The 24,817-nt window shown below is 42.8% G+C and overlaps 1 protein-coding gene across 7 annotated transcripts in view; it reads right to left on the reverse strand.

Moving 5' to 3' along the window:
• The window catches only part of VRK1 (VRK serine/threonine kinase 1), a 120,884-nt gene that overhangs the window by 59,319 nt on the left and 36,748 nt on the right, over positions 1-24,817 (reverse strand). For 6 of the 7 annotated variants that reach the window (XR_010323232.1, XM_064293003.1, XM_064293001.1 and 3 more), the window contains exons 2-3: positions 6,313-6,477; positions 2,468-2,523 (exon numbers count right to left, since the gene is read on the reverse strand). Coding sequence is in view for 6 of the 7 variants with exons in the window: in XM_064293001.1 (XP_064149071.1) it covers positions 2,468-2,523; positions 6,313-6,477 (221 nt within the window). In the remaining variant the exon portion in view is untranslated. Of the gene's footprint in view, positions 1-2,467; positions 2,524-6,312; positions 6,478-14,102; positions 14,383-24,817 lie in introns of those variants that run through there. The other variant, XM_064293004.1, reaches the window with a different exon arrangement.

Raw genomic sequence — 24,817 nt, forward strand, 5'->3', positions numbered from 1 at the left:
GTAATGGCTGACAACGCCGCCACACTCCCACGGTAATGGCTGACAAACCAGCCAGCTTCAGGACGCCGAGAGCTTGAGACGGTGCCGGGCGGCCACAGTTCCCACACATCAGTACTACCAACCAAGACAAAACCCGCTGCTGTTGGGTCAATTCCGACTCATAGTGACCCTACATGACAGAGTCAAACTGCCCCATAGGTTTTCCAAGTAGCACCTGGTAGATTCGAACTGCCGATCTTTAGGTTAGCAGCCAAGCTCTTAACTACTGAGCCACCAGGGCTCCTGATTACTACTGGAAGTGTAAAATGGCACAACCACTTTGGAAATCTGTCTGGTACTTTCCTATAAACTGGCAATTCGACTTCCGGGTATGCACCCAAGAGAAATAAAAACGTATGTCCATAAAAACACTACTACAAGCGTGCTCACAGATTTATTGTTAATACCCCAAACTGGGAACAACCCAAACATCTACCAGCAGGAAGTGAGAAACAGACTGTTGTGTGTCTATAAGATGGGACACTGCTCAGCAACGAAAGGGAATGAGCAACTGTACACCAACAACACGGTGGACGAGCTTTTACAACATTATGCTGAGCCGGAGAAGTCACAGACGAAGCAGTGCACGCTGGATGATCCCATTTACGTGGCCTTCTGAAACACGCATGGCCAAGCCACAGCAACAGAAGCTCAGACAAGCAGTTCCTCTAAGTACGCAGGGAAGCTGAACCGGGAAGAGGCACAGAGGACATTTGGGGTCCTGGAAATACTCCATATTCTGACAGGACTGGGGCTACACGGGTATGTGCATTTGTCAAAAGTCACCAAACTATTTAAAACTTATGTAAATTATACCTCAATAAAAAAAAGTTTATAAAAAAATTCAGGTCCCAAAGAGTTTATTCATAAGGGGTCAAATACACTTCATTTTGAAAGACTTAAAAACGACCTCAGGGTAATTCTAATACCAGAGTTCTGTAGTCTTTTTAAAAAAAGGAGGGGGGTTTGGAGGGTGAGAGGCTTAGGTACATAATTTGCCCAAATGAGAGATATGTCGCCTTTTAAACAAAAACATACTCTTCACACGTATTCAAAAACCTTTGGGAAATCAAAGTCTCAAGGAAACAATTAATCCAAAGGACTAATGGACCATACAAACCACAGCCTCCACTAGCCTGAGACCAGAAGAAGTACACGGTGCCCGGCTACCTCTACGGAATGCTCTGGTTGGGATGACAATAGGAGGTCCTGGACAGGGTGGGGGAAAAATGCAGAACAAAATTCAAATACATAAAAAAGACCAGGCTTACCGGTCTGATAGAGACTGGTGGAACCCCTGAAAACTATGGCCCTTAGACACGTTTTAAACGTCGAACTGAACCCACTCCCGAGATCACCTATCAGCCAAATTGGCAGGCCTATAAAGCGAACAACAAAACAATACCCATGAGGAATGTGCTCCTCAGATCAACCAACCACACCAGGACAAAAGAACAACATTTGCACAAAAACAAAGTTCAGAAGGTAGAGAGGGGCAGAAAAGATGGGCAAAGGGAAACAGGGACTCAGGGAGGAAGTGGGTAGGGTGTTGTCACATTGAGGGGATTGCAACCAATGTCACGAAACAAAGCGTGTACAAACTGTTGAACAGGAAACTAATTTGCTCTGTAAACTTTCACCAAAACCACAATAAAATGTGCAGGTGACACAACCTTGCTTGCTGAAAGTGAAGAGGGCGTGCAGCACTTACTAGTGAAGATCAGAGACCACAGCCTTCCATAGGGATTGCACCTCAACATTAGGAAAACAAAAATCCTCACAACTGGACCAATAAGCAACTCATGATAACGGAGAAAAGACTGAAGTTGTCAAGGATTTCATTTTAGTTGGATCCACAGTCAAACACACATGGAGCGACAGTAAAGAAATCCAAAGATGCGTTGCATTGGATGAATCTGCTCCAAAAGATCTCTTTAAGGTGTTGAAAAGCAAAGGAATCCCGCAGTGGTGCAAACAGTTAAGCTCAGCTGCTAACCGAAAGGGTGGCAGTTTGAGTCCACCTACAGGTGCCTCGGAAGAAAGGTCTGGCAATCTACTTCCAAAAAAATCAGTCATTGAAAACCCTATGGAGCACAGTTCTACTCTGACACACACGGGGTTATCATGAGTCGGAACAGACTCGGAGGCAACTGGTAAACCCAAACCCGTTGCTGTCGAGTCAACAACTCATGGCAACCCTCTAGGACAGAGCAGAACTGTCTCACAGGGTTTCCAAGGCTGTAAATCTTTAGGGAAGCAGAATGCCACGTATTTCTCCCCACACAGCAGCTGGTGGGTTTGAACTGCAGACCTTTTGGTTAGCGGCCAAGCGCTTAACCACTGCCACCAGGGTTCCTGCTACTTATCAAAAAGAAAAAAAAACACTACACTAAATCAACACAAAAGGAAAAAATGAAAATTTTCTTACCACTTTTACAACACAGGGTGCATCGCTGCCAACTGATTTCGAAGAATTGGTATCAGCTGTTTAAAAAAGTGAAATATTAAATATCAGAACAAGAAGCATTATTATAAATAACTTATTTTTAACCTTATATTAAGGTCTATGTATCCATCACCCCTTGAAAGAATAAAATTCAGTTCCCAAATACAAATCCAAAAACCCATTGCAATCGAGTCGATTCTGATTCATAGCAACCTTATAGGACAGAGAAGAACTGCCCCACAGGGTTGCCAAGGAACGCCTGGCACATTCGAACTGCTAACCTTTTGGTCAGCAGCCATAGCTCTTAACCACTGCGCCACCAGGGTTTCCAAATACAAATCATTACAGTATTTTTCATCAACTTTAAGACTTTTTTTTCATGTTTAACATATCTGAAATTGGAATGTATCTTATAATGATAAATACATACCTTCAATTCAATCATCAGCTAAGTAAAGGAAACCCTGAGTTAAACAAAATGAAAGATTCCTTTAAAAATACTAGCGGCCTTTGCTATGCTAGTGCAGATCACGAATTCCCAAGAGGAACTAACTCAGGCAATTTCTTAAATTTACGGGCAATTTCTCAAAACTATGGAATCCTTTTAAGAAGGAGCATATGGAAGGTAAGAAAAGAAAAAGCTAACATTCCAAAAGGTACCAGTTTGGGGGAAAAAAAGCTCAGCATTCTGACACTAGAACTTTGAACTGCCATTCAGAATAATTTCAATGGGGCTGTCAGTACATTTCATTATGTCATTTTATTTCACATAAATGAAGAAGCACAAGAGCCCTGGAATACTGAGTTAGGAACATACAGTTGCCCACACTCCCTGGACAAAGCCTCACCAGCACCTTCTCTATGCCAGCTCCTAGAAAATGGGGATTAGCAGTGAACAGAAGAAAAGAATTCCTGCTCTCCTGAAGCTAGCACTCCCAGGAGGACACAGATAGCAAACGAACCAGGAAATACAAAGTGTCTGAAGTCACAGTGCCATGGAGGAGACGAGGCAGGAAAGGAGGGGAGGCCGTGGGCAGCACAGTGAGAGGGACTTCACTGCGGGGTATCAGGTAAGCCATGGTCTGAAGACAGCAGGAGCAGAGCATTCCAGGCAGAGCAGCAAACGGGCCTGATGTGGCAGCATGTTTGAGGAAAGCCAGGCCACAGCGGCCGCGACAGCGTAAGTGAGGTGGAACATAACAGGAGACAGCTCAGAAAGCAGCAGGGGACAAACACGAGGAGCTTAAGAGATGACATAAAGGATTTGGCTTTTACAAGAACCAGCCATTGGACAGTTCTGAGCAGAAGACCAACAAGACAGACTGAGTTTTAAAGCATCCTCTGGGCTGTGTTATGGAGAACGGAGGTGGGGCAGAGACAGTGAGATGAGTGAGGAGGCCATGACAGTCCTTCAGGAGAAGACGGAGAGGGCACCAACCACAGCAGTTAGCGGACCAAGTAGTGGTAGGTGGGTCAGACAGTAGACGTATCTTTAAAGGGCAAACAGGATTTGCTGATGAACTGGGTAAAATGTAAAAAGGATGACTCCTGGTTTTTGGCCTGAACAACTGGGAAGAGGAAGTTGCCCACTACTCAGATGGAGAAAACTGTCGGGGGGGCTGGTGCTTTGGGGCGTTTCAGGTTAGGGACACTCACGAGACACCCAAGTTCAGACATTATGTAAGCAGTTGGATATACGAGTCTTGAGTTCAGAAGAGTGGTCCAAGTTACAAAAATAAATTCAAGTGTCATCAACACAGAGACATTGTTCATTTAAAGCCATGAGGCTGGAAGAGGACATCGAGGAAGTGAATGTAGACAGAGAAAAGAAGAAATCCTAAATCTGAGCCCCATGGCACTGTGACTTAGAAGCTGAAGAGATGAACGGGGAAAGGGAAACCAAACCAAGAGAACTACCACTCCGTTGGGGAGCGACAGTATTTTGAAAGGCCTGCGGCTAAAATACTTCAGACTAACGAAGGCATGGCAAGTCCAGAAATGGGTAAAATGGGCAGAGTCTGAGCACCCTCAGGAACATCACTTAGATATTAACTCAGAAATAAAGCAGGGCCACATTTTTTAAGAAGCATTTCAAACTCCAAACTCACTGCCATCGAGTCGATTCTAATTCCTAGTGACCCTGTATTTAGTATACAAAATATTAAAATGAAGATAGTATTCTCAGATTAATACTGCAACACTCAAATGAAGAAAGGAGGAAAAAGAAAACCCAATAATTCCTTCCAACAGTATCTACTGCAGAGCAAGCCAGCCACTAGGAACGCAGGAGTGCGCCATCCTCAAGAAGCGCAGGCTTAGTCTGCAGAGCAGACAAGTAACTTCACTACAGTGCAGCAAGAGTTATCAAGGCTAAGCACGAGGGAGCTGTGAACACACAGTGCCTGCCCCAAACTCCACTTTAAGAAACTATAAACATACAGTACCTGCCCCAAATTCCACTTCAAGGAACTGTAAACACACCGTGCCTGCCCCGAACTCTGCTTCAAGAAACTGTAAACATACAGTACCTGCCCCAAACTCCGTAGCACAGACAAAGACCGAGAGGCAAAGGGCAGCCCAAGGAGAGAAGGGGTAAAGACACAAGGTGCACAGAGACCAGTCCACACGAAGGGTCTGGAACGCCATGCCCACAAGTCTGGACTTTACCCTAAGGGCACTGGGGAGCCATTAAAGAGGATTAAATGCGAAGGTCACCCACTCCAATTGCCAGGCGAGGTCCCTTCAGCCACATTGTGAACAACAGGATAAAAGGGGAAAGGCTAGGCTAGGACCCAAGAATGGGGAGGCTGCTGCCGTGAGGATGCAGACAAGACATGATAAGGACCTGAACTAGAGCAGAGGTAACAAACGTGGAGAGAACTTAATGAACCTGAGAATGGGCCAGAAGAGGTGGCTGGGATACCGGTGGAGGGACACTTGAGAATGCCTTCCTAGTTTCTGGCATGAGGGTGCCATTTGTTCAGACAGTCCTCTGCTAACATGAGAGGACCAGGGGATGGAAGAGAATGCTCTGTGTTTCAGACATGCCTGTGGGACATCACAGTAGAGATCCCAGTAGCCTCTGGCTGTGGGCTGGACCCCAGGAAGCAAGTCTGAGGCCACAGGCAAAAGCAAACATGAAGTACCCTGCACCACTGTTTATATCCTTGATGATGCAAACAGCTTTAGAAGCAATCAGGTAAAATGTTTTTTAAATCAATAATTTAGTTTTAACCCTACAGAATCTCAGGGCTCTATAATAGTGCCCCAAAATTTCAGAAAGATTATGCAAATTAATGGCACATTTAGTCAGGCTTAATATCCAGTTTCTGGGTCATTCTCCTAATTCTACTATGATGAATATTAAGGTCAGACAGAAAACCAAAAAATTCCACATCTGTAAAAAATCTGAAAGCCTCCAAATTAGACAAACACAATGGGAATAAATCTCAACTAAGTGGAGTTGGAGGAGGAAGAAAGCACATGGCTTTCTTTGAGTCTCCAAAGAGGTTAAGATTATATGGAGTATTTTAAAATTTAAAGCCACGGTGCTCACTAATGACTGTGTTACAGACATTTGACCCCTTTGTGATGAAATCAACGATCTCTTTTTTATATCATACGGTCACTATGAGTCGAAATCGACTCAACGCCACTGGGCTTGGTTTGGTTTTTTGGTATATCAGAGGTACATTTCTGTTCTGTCACAAAACTCAGCTGTCAATTACTAGGAACATCCTGTTAATAGCTCATAAAATTGAGAGGCCATTTGGATAAGGAAGCACGTAAGTCTTTGGATTAGCAATTAAAAGCAGTCACGCACTTACCGAGATATATACAACCAAAGCCGCCTTGGCCAATGGGTGAGCCCAGCTTCCACTCCTTTTTTGTCATGTCAGTGACGATCTCCCCCGCCGCGAACTGCTCCGCGAGCCGTCTCTTTGCAGGACCTGGTCTTCCCGCTTGTGCTGCTTTTACACGAGGCATCCTCACTGTCGTATAAAACAAAGCAACACTCACAATACAATCCTGCAAGTGTTCTGGCAACCAATGTCACGAACAATCTGTGACTTAACTGTTTCAGGAGAAACTAATCTGCTATGTAAACGTTCACCCAAATCATAATAAAGTACATCAAAAGCATGAAAAAAAATAATAATAATGCTGCAAGTGTTCAAAACTTGTTTCCCACTGGAAAGCTTCTGTGCACAGAGATGTTGTTCAAATTCCTACTTACTCCAAAAAGTGTCAATGAAAGACATGTTAGTTCTCTTGATGCCATTTACGTAAATTCCATTTAGAATGGCTTAACTGCTATTTGATTAACTCTAAATGTTAAAGGAAACAGTAAATAAAATACTTAGTTTTAAGGTCTAGTAGTACAGTATCATCTGTAACTAAAAATAATATTAAAAAAAGAATTGCTCTATGAAGTTGAGGGAAAGCTGAATCCATTCGAATGCATGGATGAGGGGTTTATAAAGGTCAATACTGATAAGCACATATTACAAAGAAAATGCAAACACAAAACAATTACATACAAAGAGAAAAGGAAAGGGAAGCTATTGCACGATGCGAAAGGCTTCACGCTTGGTCCCTATCCATCCTTCACAACTCTGTGACAACGACATTATCATCCCATTTCACAGATGAGGGAATGAAGGCTCTGTCAAGTTAAGTGACTTGTCCAAGGTTATACAGCTAGGAAGTAGTGGAACTTCAGTCCCACCCGGGACACCATGGACTCAGACAAACCAACAAAAAAGGTGACTTTTACAGCTACGGTATTACAAGAAATAATCAATACCTATAATGCTCTCAAATACTAAAATGGATGCTTTCTCAATTATATCCAACTTTATCTAATCAACAAAGAGTAATTTCCTACTTGATTATTTCCTTATAGTAGTCAAACCCATTGCTGTGAGTCATTTCCGACTGATAGCAGCCCTACAGGACAGAGCAGAGCTGCCCCATAGGGTTTCCAGGGAGCGGCTGGTAGATTTGAACTGTCAGCCTTTTGGTTAGCAGCCGAGCTCTTAAGTACTGTGCCACCAGGGCTCCGTTAGTAGTCAAGGCAGTTTAAAATGAGTTTTTTTTTTTTTTTTTTTAATTATCTTTCTGTAACTCAAAACAGTGATTATACTACCTTTTGTATGTTTCTGGAATACTTTTCCAGAAGTGACAAAAATACCATAGCTTAAATTAAATACTCTGGCGCAGCTTCTATGCAATATAAATCATAGTCAATAAAAAGTGTTTTTCCTCCAAATTATGGTGTTTGCCTTTATTTTTAGTTATATTCCTAGAGCCAATTAATTAAAGTGAACTATAATAATTAATTACAGATGGGAACGACCTTGTTTCTTTATCCTAGAGTCCCACAGAATGAGTCACACTGTCAGTCTACAGAATGCTCTCAAAAATCGCTGCCCCTGAAAGTTAGCATGAAGATGGCGGAGACTGCAGCACAGTTTTTAATCTCCCTGAGTTCCCCCCATAAAAACAAACAGGGCAACGGGAGAGCAAAACGCGAAACCCATGGACAACATCTATAACAAACTCAGGGACAGATATCCCCCATCTCCACAAATCCCAACATTTCAGTGGGTAAAGAAGACAAAGCACAGACAGCTACAAGATCTACAAGGTATCAACAACTGAAAAGGTAACAGCAGAAAGAAGTAACGGTGCCTCCAATGAGCCCAAGAATCTCAAAAATTACCAACAAGTAATTAGAAAGCACAGAAGACAATGTGAGAACAGTAGCTGAAAGCAGCAGAGGTTCTCCACACTCCAAGGGTAGGTTAGCAAAGGTCCCTGCTAAGGTGTGAAGGGACTAGAGGAGGCTGGGCGCCATGATTTTCAAAACTAACCAGAGTCCCCTGCCCAGAAGAAGTCTCACACTGAGCGGAAACTTCGGGGAATGGAATGCAATTGACCATCACAGGATAAAAAAAAGAGGGAAAAGAGTCCACATAAAAGTGGACATACGAAAGTTAGCATCCACATTTAGGAACACCAGACAAAAACAAATAAAGGAGCTCTACAGAAGGGCACTATAAAGTCTACCATTCAAAGCTAAATGCACATAAAAGATAATTGCATATAAAACTCAGCAACAGTATCGGTAAGCAATCAAGGTCTAGTCTCACACAAAGTTGAGATACATAGATACATATGTGTACGTGTGTGTATGTGTGTGTATATATATATATATATATAAAAGGTATAAAATATAAAAGATGGACATGAACCAGAATTTTTGGAAAAAATACTTCCATCAGGCGATAGAAGCCAGGAAAGAATGACAATTAAATAACAAAATCAGTTTGGAAATGAAGACTGAATTAGAAAAAAAGACTGAATAGACTAAAAAATAATAATAATGACTTAAATGGAAAACCTTTTTTAAAAAATCAACAAGGAAGAAGAGATAAAAATGTTTCAAGAGGAAATCACAAATGCAGAAGCCAGGGGAAGAAAAGGAATGACTGCAAAAAAAATGAAAACAAGGGAACAAAATACCAAAAATGTGTTAACTCAAGAAAATTTCCTGGAACTAAAAAAAGGATAAAACTACATATTAAAAGAACACACCATACATGAAGAAAATCAACCCGCACTATCAAGACAGAGTCCAGTACAATTATCAGACCTCATAGTAAGAGAAAACATTCTTTGAGCAGCAGGCAAAAAGGAAAAAAGAAGAAACAGTGTATCTTAAAAGGAAAAAAAATCACATTGTCATCACACTTTGACAGCACCACTTTATACCAGAAAAAAAAAGGAATAACATACTTACAACTCAAGGAAAGAAAACATGAGCCAAAGATGTTATACCCAGCTAAATTTCACGTATAAAGACTACAAAGTGTTATCAACAGGGAAAAGGGGAATAAGAAATCACTAGAGAACAAGCTTGGAAGACCGTCCCACACTAACCGAAGATGGGCATTAATAAAGACAATAACCATAGTGGGTTACAACACATAAAATGGGGAAAACGACGAATTCTTAATAGTAAGGTGAAGAAAACCAAAGAAAATCTTTCCTATATGAAATGTACCACTGGGTAACCAAATGAGGAAACGAAGGGAAATTCCTCCTTAAAAGAATATTTCAGCTAATACATGAAGAATGGTTTTAGATTACCACAATTTGTTGTTGTTGGGGCTGTCCAGTCAGTTCCGACTCACAACAGCCCTATGTACAACAGAATGAAACACTGCCCCATCTTTTGCCATCCTCACAATCATTGTTATGCTTGGGCCCACCGATGCAGCCAATGTGTCCATCCACCTCGTTGAGGGTCTTCCTCTTTTTCACTGGCTTTCTAACTTACCAAGCATGATGTCCTCCTCCAGGGACTGGTCCCTGCTAACAAAATGTCGAAAGTATGTGAGATGAAGTCTCACTATCCTCCCTTCTAAGAAGCATTCTGGCTGTACTTCTTCCAAGACAGACTTGTTCATTCTTCTGGCAGTCCATGGCTTATTCAATATTCTTCACCAACACCATAATTCAAAGCCATCAATTCTTCTTCAGTCTTCCTTATTCATCGTCCAGCTTTTGCATGCCTATGAGGCAACTGAAAATATCATGATTTGGGTCAGGCACACCTTAGTCCTCAAGGTGACATCTTCACTTTTAACACTTTAAAGAGGTCTTCTGCAACAGATTTGCCCAATGCAATGTGTCACTTGATTTCTTGACTGCTGCCTCTAAGGGCATTAATTGTGGGTCCAAGTAAAATGAAATCCTTGACAACGTCAACCTTTTCTCCGTTTATCACGTTGCTTATTGGTCCAGTCATGAGGATTTTTGTTTTATGTTGAGGTGTAATCCAACTGAAGGCTGTGGTCTTTGATTTTCATTAGTAAGTGCTTCAAGTCCTCTTCACTTTCAGCAAGCAAGGTTGTCATCTGCATAACGTAGGTCGTTAATGAGTCTTCCTCCAATCCTGATGCCCAGTTCTTCTTCATATAGTCCAGCTTCTCGGATTATTTGCTCAGCATACAGACTGAACAGGTATGGTGAAAGGATACAACCCTGACGCACAGCTTTCCTGACTTTAAACCATGTAGTATGCTCTTGTTCTGTCGGAGCAACTGCCTCTTGAGCTATGTAAAGGCTCCTCATGATCACAATTAAGTGTTCTGGAATTCCCATTCTTCGCAATGTTATCCATAATTTGTTGTGATCCACACAGTCGAATGCCTTTGCATAGTCAGTAAAACACAGGTAAACATTCTTCTGGTATTCTCTGCTTTCAGCCAGGATCCATCTGACATCAGCAATGATATCCTTCATTCCACGTCCTCTTCTGAATCTGGCCTGAATTTCTGGCAGTTCCCTGCTGATGTACAGGTGCAACCCTTTTTGAATGGTCTTCAGCAAAACTTTACTTGTGTGTGATATTAATATCACCATTTGCAACCCCTAATGAATTAATGGATACAAGCATTAAGCACTGATGGCTACTAATATCAAAATATGGGATGGAGATATTTATGCCTCCTGACAAAGAATACACCAAAGAGTGCTGGTGGCTGCTAACTGAAAGGTCGGTGGTTCAAACCCACCCCGAGGTTCTGTGAGACAAAGACCTGGTGGTCTGCTTTACAGCCAAGGAAACCTTATGGGGTAGTTCTATTCTGTCACATGGGGGTCTCTATGAGTCAAAATTGACTTGAAGCCATCTAACTACAACAAACAATACACCGCTAGCCAAGAAATAGTCCTGTCAGATAACAGTAACCGGAACCAGAACCCAATCAAGCCTGCCAACTCACTGGCTGTGCAGAGAACGCAAAAATACGTTCAACTTTAACACAGGAACGCAATCAGCGAAATCCTGAGGAAGAAAACTCTACAGGACACACAATCCCATTTCTTCAACAAATAAAGACTTTAAAAAGACTTGAAACGTGTATCTAAAACAAAACAAAATCAGGCAAATCTAAACTACAGCATTTAGGGGTATACACTTGATAGGACTATAAAGAAAAGCAAGGAGGTAGTCAGCATAAGAACAGGCGTTGCTTTGAGGAAGCTGAAGAAAGCTGGGATCAAGCGTGGGGCAGGCAGAGGTCTACTTCCTGACCCAGGTGGTAGCTGTAAGGATAGTCATCTTATAATTCATTAAGGCTAAATTTGCTTAACAAAGTTTTCTGTATTATGTAATATTTTACATTTTCAGACATATAAAATCCACTGCTCCTATAATTAACAGTCATCAGGGGATCAAAACCAGAAACCTTTTCACATTCAGTGAGCTCGTCAAATCACAAAAAAGAAAAGACTCCTAAGGGAAATATGTACTTCCTTTCCTATGAATTATCTATTGGTAGGAATCTCTAAGTGGTACAAACAGTTAATGTGCGCAGCCATAGGCACCCTGGAAGAAAGGCCTGGCAATCTACTTTTGGAAAATCAACCACTGAAAACCCAGTGGAGCACATGGCATTGCCATGAGTCGGAATCAATTTGAGGGTGACTGGTTTGGTTTATCTGTTAGGAACCACTGCACATTTTTCTTTTGGGGATTATTAGTGTTTTGCTTTTTCTAGGCATTTCTTATATGCTGTATTAAGGAAATTAGCCCTTGCATTACCAATAGTTTTCCAGTTTATCTTGTGACATTGCTTATTTTTAGCTTTTGGATTTTTTGTCACTCTTAGACTTCCCTGCGTCAAGCTAAACAGCTCTCACGTTTCTCCTGATTATTTTACGGTTTAGTTTTTTGCTTGTACAATTTTGATCTGTCTGCTTTGGGGCCAACTCGGTGGCAGCTAACGACAACTACACTTTTATGTTGGCACAAGACACGAGGGAGGATTCCAGCTTTTCTGAAATAGTTTTCCGGGTTTTTTGTTTTTTCTTTTCCTTTTCTTCAATCCTTCATACACATTAGAGTATCTACAGTTCTCAAGGAATTTAAATATATCACACTAATCCAAGTAAACCGAGTAAAAAATACATTTATATAAAGTTGCTCATGCCTAGGTCCTAGGTTACCGGCTTTTGTGCAAAAAAGAAAATATAGAAAAATAGATTAATTAGTATGTGAAACTAACTCTGCGTGAGTCCAAACCTCCCTCACAACTAAGTCTGCCCGACAAGGAGACTGAGAAGTTGCTCTGATGAGGAGAGGCCACAGGGGTACAAAATCTCTCTTTAAAATGTTCCTAAACGAAACTCCCTTCCTCCTGTTGCCACCCCATGAAGAAGATGTGGGGCCTCCCTCTGTTACCCCTCCAGCCTTAGGGGAGGCTTCGGGCAACAGACGGCCACATGGACTAGCACAGAAAACATGTAGCCAATAAACAGTCCGTCTTTGAAAACACACATCAACAAGGACCTAAGTGAATGCAGTTGCACACCACACACTTGTAGACAACAATTTAACGTCATAACAAGTCTTAGCAAAACCATCATACCCGGTGGTGTTCATGATTCTTTCAATGAGCTGCTGGATTCTGCTGCTAACTTATTTGGGAACAAAACTGACATTCCTAGAACTGGTCTGTAGATTTCTTTTTTTAAAAAAACTCAGCTATTTTATCTGTAAGGAATCCTGGTGGCACAACAGTTAAGCACGCAGGTGCTGTCCAAAAGATCAGCAGCTCAAACCCACGAGCTGCTTCAAGGAAGAAAAGACCTGGCAACCTGCTCCCATGGGATTACAGCCTTGGAAACCCTGTGGGGCAGTTCTACTCTGTCCTATAGGGTCTCGAGGAGTCAGAATCGACTCAATGGCACCTAAGAACAGCAAAAACATACTTAACCGTTTTGATATCAATGTCATGCTCACTTCCTAAGACAGCTCTGGGACTCTTCTTGTTCCACAATCTGAACAGCCTGAACAGCAGGGGAATGATCTTTTCCCCTAAAGGTTTGAGGACCTCACCTGTGAAAGTCTGACAATGCCCAGTGTTAGCAAGGATGGAGAACAACGGGAAGTCTCATACACTGTACACAGTTTCAGCCATTTTGAAAATGTTTGGCGGTAGCTGCTAACACATTCAGCAATTCCACTTCTACGTATGTCCACCAAAAGACACACGCAAGAATGTTAACAGCAGCTTTATTCAGAAAACCAGGAAAGCCCACGTGCATCCACAGAACGGATGTAAGACAGATGAACTTCACAACCATTATACTGAGCAAAAGAAGCGAGACACATAAGAGGGCATACTGTATGATTCCGTTTACGTGAAGTTCGATAATGAACAAGAATGAATGATAACAGAAGTCAAACGGTGGGTACCATTTGGGGGATGAAATGACTAAAGGGAAGAAGACATGAGGATGGTTTCCAGGGATCTGGTCATGTTCTATATCCCAGTCTGGGGGGTGGTAAACCCTGTGTGCACTTTGTAGAAACTGTAGCTTGTGAATTTTTTTCATTTTGTTTTTTAATTTATACAAAAATTAACATAAGAAATTACACAAATCATAACAGGATCCAGTCAGGAGACAGAAATCATGCAAGCAATTTAAACAGGAAATTTTAGTATAAAGGATCACTAACTAGTAACAAGTGGTTAACTAGTGAGAGGATGAAGAGGACCCTAAGGAGCACAGGACTGCAAGCACAGGGAGCAGTTACTACCTCTAGGGCTAATGGGAGCCCTGGACAGGCTGTGGTTGCACCCATCTGGTGGGTGGCAGAGAAGCTCCTGGGGTGCCAGTGGGCTAGAGCTGCCCCTTGGTGCTGGTGGGAGCAGGAAGCCGCCTGTTGGGAGGTAAGCTCACTGCGGGGAAAGCCGGGCTGGCTGCCACACACCCTGAAAGGAAAAAAACCACAAGCACACTGGAACTGCAAGAGAAGCCCCTTCCTGTCTGCTCTGCCTCACCCTCTGTTGACAAATCTAGCGTTGTGCTGGAAAAGGAAACGATGTTTACAGGTCCAGTTCTAGCATCACAAAACAAGGCAGAGAAGGGTGGACTTGGAGCTGAGGCAGCAAACTGATAACCCGCACGAGTGCACAGACGGACATACTTTCACGTATATATACACATTTGGGGGCCCTGATGGCACAGTGGCCAAGCATTTGGCTGCTAACCAAAAGGTCAGCAGTTTGAATCTACCAGCCTCTCCTTGGAAACCCTATGGGGCAGTTCTACTCTGTCCTATAGGGTCGCTATGGGTCGGGATCAACTCGGCAGCAACAGGTTTTTGTTTTTTGTTTTTTAACTCAGCTATAGTCATCTGAAAGGAACCCTGGTGGCACAACAGTTTTTTGGTATACACACCTGTGCCCACTGTCCCATAAAGCTCCCTAGTGCCCTTCTGCCAACACCTACTCCTGCTCTTCCAAACCAAGGCTTATGGGTTGTGCCCCTCAGGGCTGCCACTTCCTCTGGAGAGCACTCTTTAGCCAGCTTCCTCTCAGGCTGTGCTTCAGGCTGCAGCTCAGAGTCCCCACTCAGCATCCCCCATCCCCGCTCCCCTAGGCGGTCCTCCCAGCACTTGGCAGCCCTTTTTCTCTTATTTCCTAGTTCAGGATTATAGAAGTCTCCTAGTTTCACAAAATATGAAATACATGTCTCTCAATCTCCTTGTTGCTTTTAGAGTGATTTCTGAGAAGAGGAAAGGGGATTTATTTGAATCCAGAAGTTCCTACTCAAAAAAATGTAATAACACAACCACAAGTATTTGCCGCAGTAAGTTAGAGTTTTCTAAAGAAGTTATCACACTAACTTGAATCAAACAATTGCTTTAAGTACATTCTAGGTTTCTTCTAATAATGAAACCAATACCTGCATTAAGGTTTCTTTACCAAACTAAATCATTCTACAAAATTTCAGCGAGCTTGGCTCAACACAAATCCACTCCTCTGGCCGGTAGCCAACTTAACAGAAAGGTTTCAGAGAAAAGGAGAAGTTCACCGTCACGTTACCGCTGACATCACCTGCCCACTTCTTTCCCGCTGAGACTAAATGAAATATAGACGCAGCTGAGGAGCACGTGGAGATGGGAATTAGCGGTGCCCTCTGCTGAAACCACTCACCGCCACTGCCACATTAACACGTGCACCAAAATTTACTCGTAAACAGAGTAATTATGGCACTAAAGTTATTAAATACACAAAGCAAGCTTGGAACTATACATATTCAAATAGAATTTCAGTGGCAGATCAACTTTTATATCTGAAACAATACCCTAATTAATAGTCAGCTCTGATGATAAAATGGCCCTTGGTTTCTCAGATTACATTCCAAAAAAAGTTCTGCTATGAATATTAAAACAAAGCCTTGTGAACAGATTTTTAAAACTTCAATAGCTATATTTAACATAATATGGTACTGTATTTAGACAACTGGCATCTTTCAAGTCTTGGATTCAAATTTGGAATTTTTTTTTTTTTTTTTAATCTTCTAGGAAGAGAGAGAAGAGCCTGAATGGACCACAACGATGCCAACCACACTCCCTGTGCCCCGTGACCTCATCAACCCCAAACGGGAAGGTCAGGGCTGCGTCCAACTCCTTCCACTGGAGGCCAGTCCCTGACCCTCCCGATAGCAGGCACCCACATAAGCTCCTTTAGGAGGTCACATCTCTTTATGAACTTTTCTTTAGAGTCACAATGTCTCTGGTATGTTTTACCCTGTGTAGAGAGTCACACTGATTCAAGGATAGTTTACACACACTGGACTCCTCACCATTAACATGGTACCAACATGTTCTTACCTCTGCTCCCTGCAGGGTAAAGCTTTTTCTCTGCCTACACCTAAACCCAACTCCGGCAATTCCAGCTCACAGTGACCCTATAGGACAGAGTAGAACTATCGCAGTAGAGTTTCCAAGGGGTGCCTGGTGGATTCAAACTGCCAATCTTTTGGTTAGCTGCCGCAGCACTTAACCACTATGCCACCAGTGTTTCCCGCCCACACCTACATGTACTGAAACCCTTCCCCTACCCAAAGAGTTCTCCCTTCCTCAGTCAGAAATGACCTCCCTGAAGTTTCAGCACCGTTTTACCTCTTAGTGCATGTAACAAATGCTACTTCGTATCACAGGGATGTATCCATATTCTATCATGTGACAAATGCTACTTTGTATCACAGGGATGTATTCGTATTCTATCATGTGACAAATGCTACTTCGCATCACAGGGACGTATCCATATTCTATCATGTGACAAATGCTACTTTGTAGCACAGGGATGTACCCTAATTCCATCATGTGACAAATGCTACTTCGTATCACAGGGATGTATCCATATTCTATCATGTGACAAATGCTACTTTGTATCGCAGGGATGTACCCTAATTCTATCATGTGACAAATGCTACTTTGTATCGCAGGGATGTACCTTAATTCTATCATGTGACAAATGCTACTTTGTATCACAGGGATGTATCCGTATTCCATCATGTGACAAATGCTACTTTGTATCGCAGGGATGTACCTTAATTCTATCATGTGACAAATGCTACTTTGTATCGCAGGGATGTATCCGTATTCTATCATGTGACAAATGCTACTTTGTATCGCAGGGATGTACCCTAATTCTATCATGTGACAAATGCTACTTTGTATCACAGGGATGTATCCGTATTCCATCATGTGACAAATGCTACTTTGTATCGCAGGGATGTACCTTAATTCTATCATGTGACAAATGCTACTTTGTATCACAGGGATGTATCCGTATTCCATCATGTGACAAATGCTACTTTTATCGCAGGGATGTACCCTAATTCTATCATGTGACAAATGCTACTTTGTATCACAGGGATGTATCCGTATTCCATCATGTGACAAATGCTACTTTGTATCGCAGGGATGTACCTTAATTCTATCATGTGACAAATGCTACTTTGTATCACAGGGATGTATCCGTATTCCATCATGTGACAAATGCTACTTTGTATCGCAGGGATGTATCCGTATTCTATCATGTGACAAATGCTACTTTGTATCACAGGGATGTACCCTAATTCTATCATGTGACAAATGCTACTTTGTATCACAGGGATGTATCCGTATTCCATCATGTGACAAATGCTACTTTGTATCGCAGGGATGTACCTTAATTCTATCATGTGACAAATGCTACTTTGTATCACAGGGATGTATCCGTATTCCATCATGTGACAAATGCTACTTTTATCGCAGGGATGTACCTTAATTCTATCACGTGACAAATGCTACTTTGTAGCACAGGGATGTATCCGTATTCCATCATGTGACAAATGCTACTTTGTATCACAGGGATGTATCCGTATTCCATCATGTGACAAATGCTACTTTTATCGCAGGGATGTACCCTAATTCTATCATGTGACAAATGCTTTGTATCACAGGGATGTATCCGTATTCCATCATGTGACAAATGCTACTTTGTATCACAGGGATGTATCCGTATTCCATCATGTGACAAATGCTACTTTGTATCGCAGGGATGTACCTTAATTCTATCATGTGACAAATGCTACTTTGTATCACAGGGATGTATCCGTATTCCATCATGTGACAAATGCTACTTTTATCGCAGGGATGTACCCTAATTCTATCATGTGACAAACGCTACTTTGTATCACAGGGATGTATCCGTATTCCATCATGTGACAAATGCTACTTTGTATCGCAGGGATGTACCTTAATTCTATCATGTGACAAATGCTACTTTGTATCACAGGGATGTATCCGTATTCCATCATGTGACAAATGCTACTTTTATCGCAGGGATGTACCCTAATTCTATCATGTGACAAATGCTACTTTGTATCACAGGGATGTATCCGTATTCCATCATGTGACAAATGCTACTTCGTATCGCAGGGATGTATCCATATTCTATCATGTGACAAATGCTACTTCGTATCGCAGGGATGTATCCATATTCTATCATGTGACAAATGCTACTTCGTATCGCAGGGATGTATCCGTATTCCATCATGTGACAAATGCTACTTTGTATCGCAGGGATGTACCCTAATTCTATCATGTGACAAATGCTACTTTGTATCGCAGGGATGTACCCTAATTCTATTCCCTATCCGTAGATAAGCTCCCTGGGTAGAGAGAACCATCTTATAAACAATGCATTGCTCCTGGTAGGCATTCAACAAATATACAAAATTAAACAGCAAAAAAGTTCATTTTTTTTAAAGTACCTGAATTCTAACTTTATGCTTAATATACATCAACCAGCTGCAGTGGATACTGCCTCTCCTCCTGAAAGGTTTTATTTCATTCAGGAGAGATAGGTAATAAAAGACAACCAAACATGCCATACAACCAATGGCATTAAGTGCTAAAGGAAAATAAGTAAACACAGAAGGACAGAGAGTTTGGGGTGGAAGGGAGGATTTTAAAAATGATCTGGTAAGGTCTCACCGATAAAACGATATTTACGAAAAGCCCTAAAAAGTTAAGTGCGGGAAGCTAGCCCACAGTCATCTGGGGAAGCCCATCTCACGGGGCGGGGTCAGCGAGTGCAAAGGGCCTGAGGCAAGTGCACGCCCAGCCTGTCCTAGAACAGCAGGGAGGCTGGTGCAGCCAGAGGAGAATGGGCTGGGGAGAGGAGGGCTGAGAGCCAGGGCCGGGGTCAGAGGTGTCAAAGGGCAGGGTGGAGCTTATGTCCAGCACACAGGCCATTGTGAGGACCTGACTTTCCTGAGCAAGCTGGACATCAGGGGGAGGTCTGAGCAGAGAGCAGGCGCTCTGACGTGCATTTTAAAAGTCACACTCTGGTTGCTGCATGGAAAATAGACTGGAATGTGGCAAGGCAGAAAGAGCTACCAGTTACTACCATGATATTTCTGTTGCCTAATCCAATGAACACGCTAATCCTTATTGAATAATACAAATCTCATTTAAAAAAAAAACACTGATTTTAGCCACTAAAGAGAGTGATGTAGAACAACCTAAGAGTTTGGTTTTTTGTTTTGTTTTTAACTTTATACAAGCTGCCCTCCCCCAAAAAAACAAGTTTCCAGTGCCAAGTAGAAACAATTCATATTAGTGACAGATGGTCTAGGAAACATATTTCTTACTGTAGATTTTCTAAACTCTATGGCAATTTTTTTTTTATGGCAATTTAGTTCACTCATTTCTCCAAATGCCTTTAGTCCATTCCAAAACACCTCCAAAATCTGTCCCAGAAAGTCTGCTGGGAGCTGGGAACACAAAGATGAATAAAACGCAGCCTAACAAGCTACACGTGGCTTCCTGCAGAAGCACCATCACACAGTTATGATTTCATATCACACCATCAGCTTCGAAGCAGGATCAGTAATAATGATAAACAACAACCTTCTCCAGGTGAAGAATGCTTCTGAATTCCTTCCTAAAGCTATTCCGTACACAGAGCAGAGAGTTGTGGACATCACAAAATCAAGCCCTCTTAGTTTCTTAGTGGAAAAAGGGCCTCTCCCTGATCTAGTGTTTGAGACAGTTCATGTTAGGAAACTCGCTTCCTCTTTTACATGAATGCCATGAAGTTCAGAGAAAAATTATCGACTCAGTGATACAACCGCCCCACCATCCAAGGCAGCAATTCCGGACCCCGGTGGTCCACGTAATCCCCCGTGGGGCTCTGAGACAGTAAAGGCAGCAATTCTGGACCCCGGTGGTCCACGTAACCCCCCGCGGGGCTCTGAGACAGTAAAGGCAGCAATTCTGGACCCCGGTGGTCCACGTAACCCCCCGCGGGGCTCTGAGACAGTAAAGGCAGCAATTCTGGATCCTGGTGGTCCACGTAATCCCCCGCGGGGCTCTGAGACAGTAAAGGCAGCAATTCTGGATCCTGGTGGTCCACGTAATCCCCAGCAGGGCTCTGAGACAGTAAAGGCAGCAATTCTGGATCCTGGTGGTCCACGTAATCCCCTGCGGGGCTCTGAGACAGTAAAGGCAGCAATTCTGGACCCTGGTGGTCCACATAATCCCCTGTGGGGCTCTGAGACAGTAAAGGCAGTAATTCTGGACCCTGGTGGTCCACCGTAATCCCCCCCGGGGCTCTGAGACAGTAAAGGCAGTAATTCTGGACCCTGGTGGTCCACCATAATCCCCCACGGGGCTCTGAGACAGTAAAGGCAGTAATTCTGGATGCTGGTGGTCCACGTAATCCCCTGCGGGGCTCTGAGACAGTAAAGGCAGCAATTCCGGACCCCGGTGGTCCACCGTAATCCCGTGGGGCTCTGAGACAGTAACGGCAGCAATTCCGGACCCCGGTGGTCCACATAATCCCCAGCAGGGCTCTGAGACAGTAAAGGCAGTAATTCTGGACCCTGGTGGTCCACCGTAATCCCCTGCTGGGCTCTGAGACAGTAAAGGCAGCAATTCTGGATCCTGGTGGTCCACGTAATCCCCCGCGGAGCTCTGAGACAGTAAAGGCAGCAATTCTGGATCCTGGTGGTCCACCATAATCCCCCGCGGGGCTCTGAGACAGTACAGGCAGTAATTCTGGACCCTGGTGGTCCACGTAATCCCCTGCGGGGCTCTGAGACAGTAAAGGCAGTAATTCTGGATCCTGGTGGTCCACGTAATCCCCTGCAGGGCTCTGAGACAGTAAAGGCAGTAATTCCAGACCCCATTGGTCCATGTAATCCCCTGCGGGGCTCTGAGAGAGTAAACGCAGCAATTCTGGATCCTGGTGGTCCACGTAATCCCCCGTGGAGCTCTGAGACAGTAAAGGCAGCAATTCTGGATCCTGGTGGTCCATGTAATCCCCCGCGGGGCTCTGAGACAGTAAAGGCAGCGATTCTGGATCCTGGTGGTCCACGTAATCCCCCGCGGGGCTCTGAGACAGTAAAGGCAGCAATTCTGGATCCTGGTGGTCCACGTAATCCCCTGCGGGGCTCTGAGACAGTAAAGGCAGTAATGCTGGACCCTGGTGGTCCACCATAATCCCCCGCGGGGCTCTGAGACAGTAAAGGCTCTACCCCACAATGGGTCAACATCTGTCTATTAACGTCACACACGGACGCTGATGCAAACTGGACCAGTGGCCTGGCTGGTCGGTACATCTTCCTTTCTTCATTTTGCAACTCTACTGCTTTAGGGTATCTTAATAAAAATGTCCCTCCAGTCCATTTTAGAAAGTGGGTAAAATATATAAATTAGTGAACAAATGACTCGGAGGAGAAGAAAAGTCACCCTTTCTCAACATATCCCACCCCTAGGCCAAACTGACTCATTTGTATTTCAAACTTATTTGGGATTAAGAGGTAATTACATGTTTTGGTGTAGATGGCTTCCCGCCAAACTACAGTAAGTCTGAGAATAAAATCAAACAAGCGATAATCGGCCAACAAAGAACTTCATCACCTCTTTTGCTAAATTACTTCAGGAACAATTTGAAAGCAATACATCTAAAGACAATCGTCTTACAAATGAGCCAGCTAATCAGAAGTTGATTAATGCATTTGATTAGTGCTAAGAAAGCATCTGAAAAATAAAATACTGAACACTGAGTTTATATAGCCACTTCCCAATAACACAGAGGGTCTTCATATATTTACCTCATTTTGCCCCCACAAATCCTACCAGGCTGAGACAGAACTATAAGAATATCCATTAGGGATAAAAATATACTTATTACCAAGTCCATTTTAACATAAATAACTGAGGCACAGAAAGATTAACTAACCGGCCTCCGAATTCGTGTTAAACCAAACTCGTTGCCATCAAGTCAATTCCGACTCACAGTGACTCTATATGATAGGGCAGAATTGCCCCATAGGCTTTCCAAGGCTGTGATCTTTACAGACTCTGACTGCCATATCTTCCTCCCATGGAGCAGCTGGTGAGTTTGAACCACTGACCTTCTGGTTAGCAGCAGAGTGCTTACCCAATGCAGCAGCAGGGCTCCTTGAGTTCCTGTGAGGAACACCTCGTCAGTCCCCTGGTTTTACTCAGAGAACTATGCATAGTAATAAAAGTATGAAAGACATTCACTCCTGTATGGGACCTTCAGTAACATTAACAAAATTTAAGTGTCAAAATATAACACAACAAATCATGAGACTATGGAAGTGAACCTCCAGAGATAATGACCCTATAAATTCATAGATTTATTCTTGAAAAACATTAAGCTAAACTCAAACTATGACAAAGTCTTTAGAAGCAATCATCACACTCGTCATGTTTTCACACCCAGGCTGGAAAGAACTAGATGAACACTCCAGCTTCTAACTCTGAAAATGACAGCGGATACCTTTAGAGGGAAAAATTTCTTCCTAGTCAGATTTTTTTTACTTGTACCAGAAAAGTGATTAATGGTAGATTATGAAAATTTTAGGTATCACAAATAAAATGTTTAAAATACAGTATCAAATGTCACTTCAACATTTATTCCCCTTAAATTATCTCTAAAATTCATTTAAAAAAAAAAAAAAAAAAGGAACACTAGCTGCAGGATTCATCTTCGACTGAGAACATACAGTGTGATGCAGCTCCAAATTGCAACCCAAGACACCGCACTGCCACTGCCTCCCCGCAAAGGGCAGGACTCTGCGAAGGGGGTCTGGGAACTTCTCCCTCTGAAGCATACAGTAACGACTGCAGCACACTTCTGATACTCTCTATCTGCTCATTCTGATTTCCTCTTTGAGTGTTTGGTTGGTGCAGCGGTAGAAGATCCACTCCCGGAGCCCCGACAGGTCTCCTCAAACCAACAGTGATGAAGACACATAGTGACATGCATTCCTTCCAGCAGAGAATCACAACTACAAACTCATTGCTCTGCTCGCGCCAAAGAGTTACACCTAAGGGGGAGAGAGCCTGAGGGTGTGGGATCCAAAGGAAGAGACACCTGGCTTCCCGGCCCATACGCCCGACAAAGAGAGCTAAAAGGAACACCTCTTCAGGTAAAGCAAACACCCAAACATTACTAAAATTAGAAATCTTGAACCATATTAATATTTTTATACCATATATTTAGCATATTTTGATAATGTTGTAAGTAATAGATTTCCTGTTTATCCGTTTATCATGATGTTGCTCATTGGTCCAGTTGTAAGGATTTTTCTTTTCTTTATGTTGAGGTGCAATCTATACTGAAGGCTGTGGTCTTTGATCTTCATCAGTAAGTGCTTCAAGTCCTCTTCACTTTCAGCAATCAAGGTTGTGTTATCTGCATAATGCAGGTTTTTAGTGAGTCTTCCTCCAACCCTGATACTCCACTCTTCTTCGTATAGTCCTCAAAATATCCTCACAACTGGACCAATGAGCAACATTATGACAAACAAAGACTGAAGTTAACAAGGATTTCATTTTACTTGGATCCACTGTCAACAGCCATGGAAGCAGCAGTCAAGAAATCAAAAGATGCACTGCATTGGGTAAATATGCTGCAAAGGACCTCTTTGAAGTGTTGGAGAGCAAAGATGTCACCTGACGACTAAGGTGCCCAGGCCGTGATATTTTCAATCACATCATATGCATGTGAAAGCTGGACAATGAATAAGGAAGACCAAAGAATTGATGCCTTTGAATTGTGGTGTTGGCAAAGAATATTGAATATACCACAGACTGCCCAAAGAACGAACGAATCTGTCTTAGAAGAAGTACAACCAGAATGGTCCTTGGAAGCAAGAACGGCAAGACTGTGTCTTACATACTTTGGACGTGTTGTCAGGAGGGATCAGTCCCTGGAGAAGCGCAACATGCTTGGTAAGGTACAGGGTCAGCAGAAAAGAGGAAGATCCTCAACGAGGTGGATTGACACAGTGGCTGCAACAATGAGCTCAAGCATAACAACAATTGTAAGGATGGCTCAGGACCGGGCAGTGTTTCATTCTGTTGTGCACAGGGTCGCTATGAGTCGGAACCGACTCGACGGCACCTAACAGCAACAGTAGATTTCCCATTAGTTCTCCTATTGGGGGGGAGGGGGGGTGTCAAGGTCAACTATCAAACTTGGCTTATGATTAATTCTCTGGGTGGTCACTGTTAAATCCATAAATGCGCTATGCACGACAGCCAGTGAACATTTTTTCTTCCCTGTTCTTGAAGCGGGACTCTAGGAGAGGTGATTTTCAAAAGCTGTAAGAGGAAATCAGGATGACCAACTAGAGAATATCAGAAATGTACTACAGTCATTAAAATATGCTTCATGAAAACAGGAAAGAACTTTCCAGAATCTCACAAAGTTTTTCTAAGCAATACACGAAACACCAGAGCTGTAAAGAAAACTGATACATTTGACAAAATAAAAATTCTCCACAGGTTAAAAATAAAACAGGAACAAAACTCAAAAGACAAATGAAAGGTATCTGCAAAACACATAAAAGGATTATTTTCTTAATACTCAAAGAAACTTTTGAGTTAATCAGGACAAAAGTCCAAGACAGAAATGAAAAAATGACAAGGAT

This window comes from Loxodonta africana, chromosome 10, assembly GCF_030014295.1.
Source record: "Loxodonta africana isolate mLoxAfr1 chromosome 10, mLoxAfr1.hap2, whole genome shotgun sequence".
Classification (NCBI taxonomy): Eukaryota; Metazoa; Chordata; class Mammalia; order Proboscidea; family Elephantidae; genus Loxodonta; species Loxodonta africana.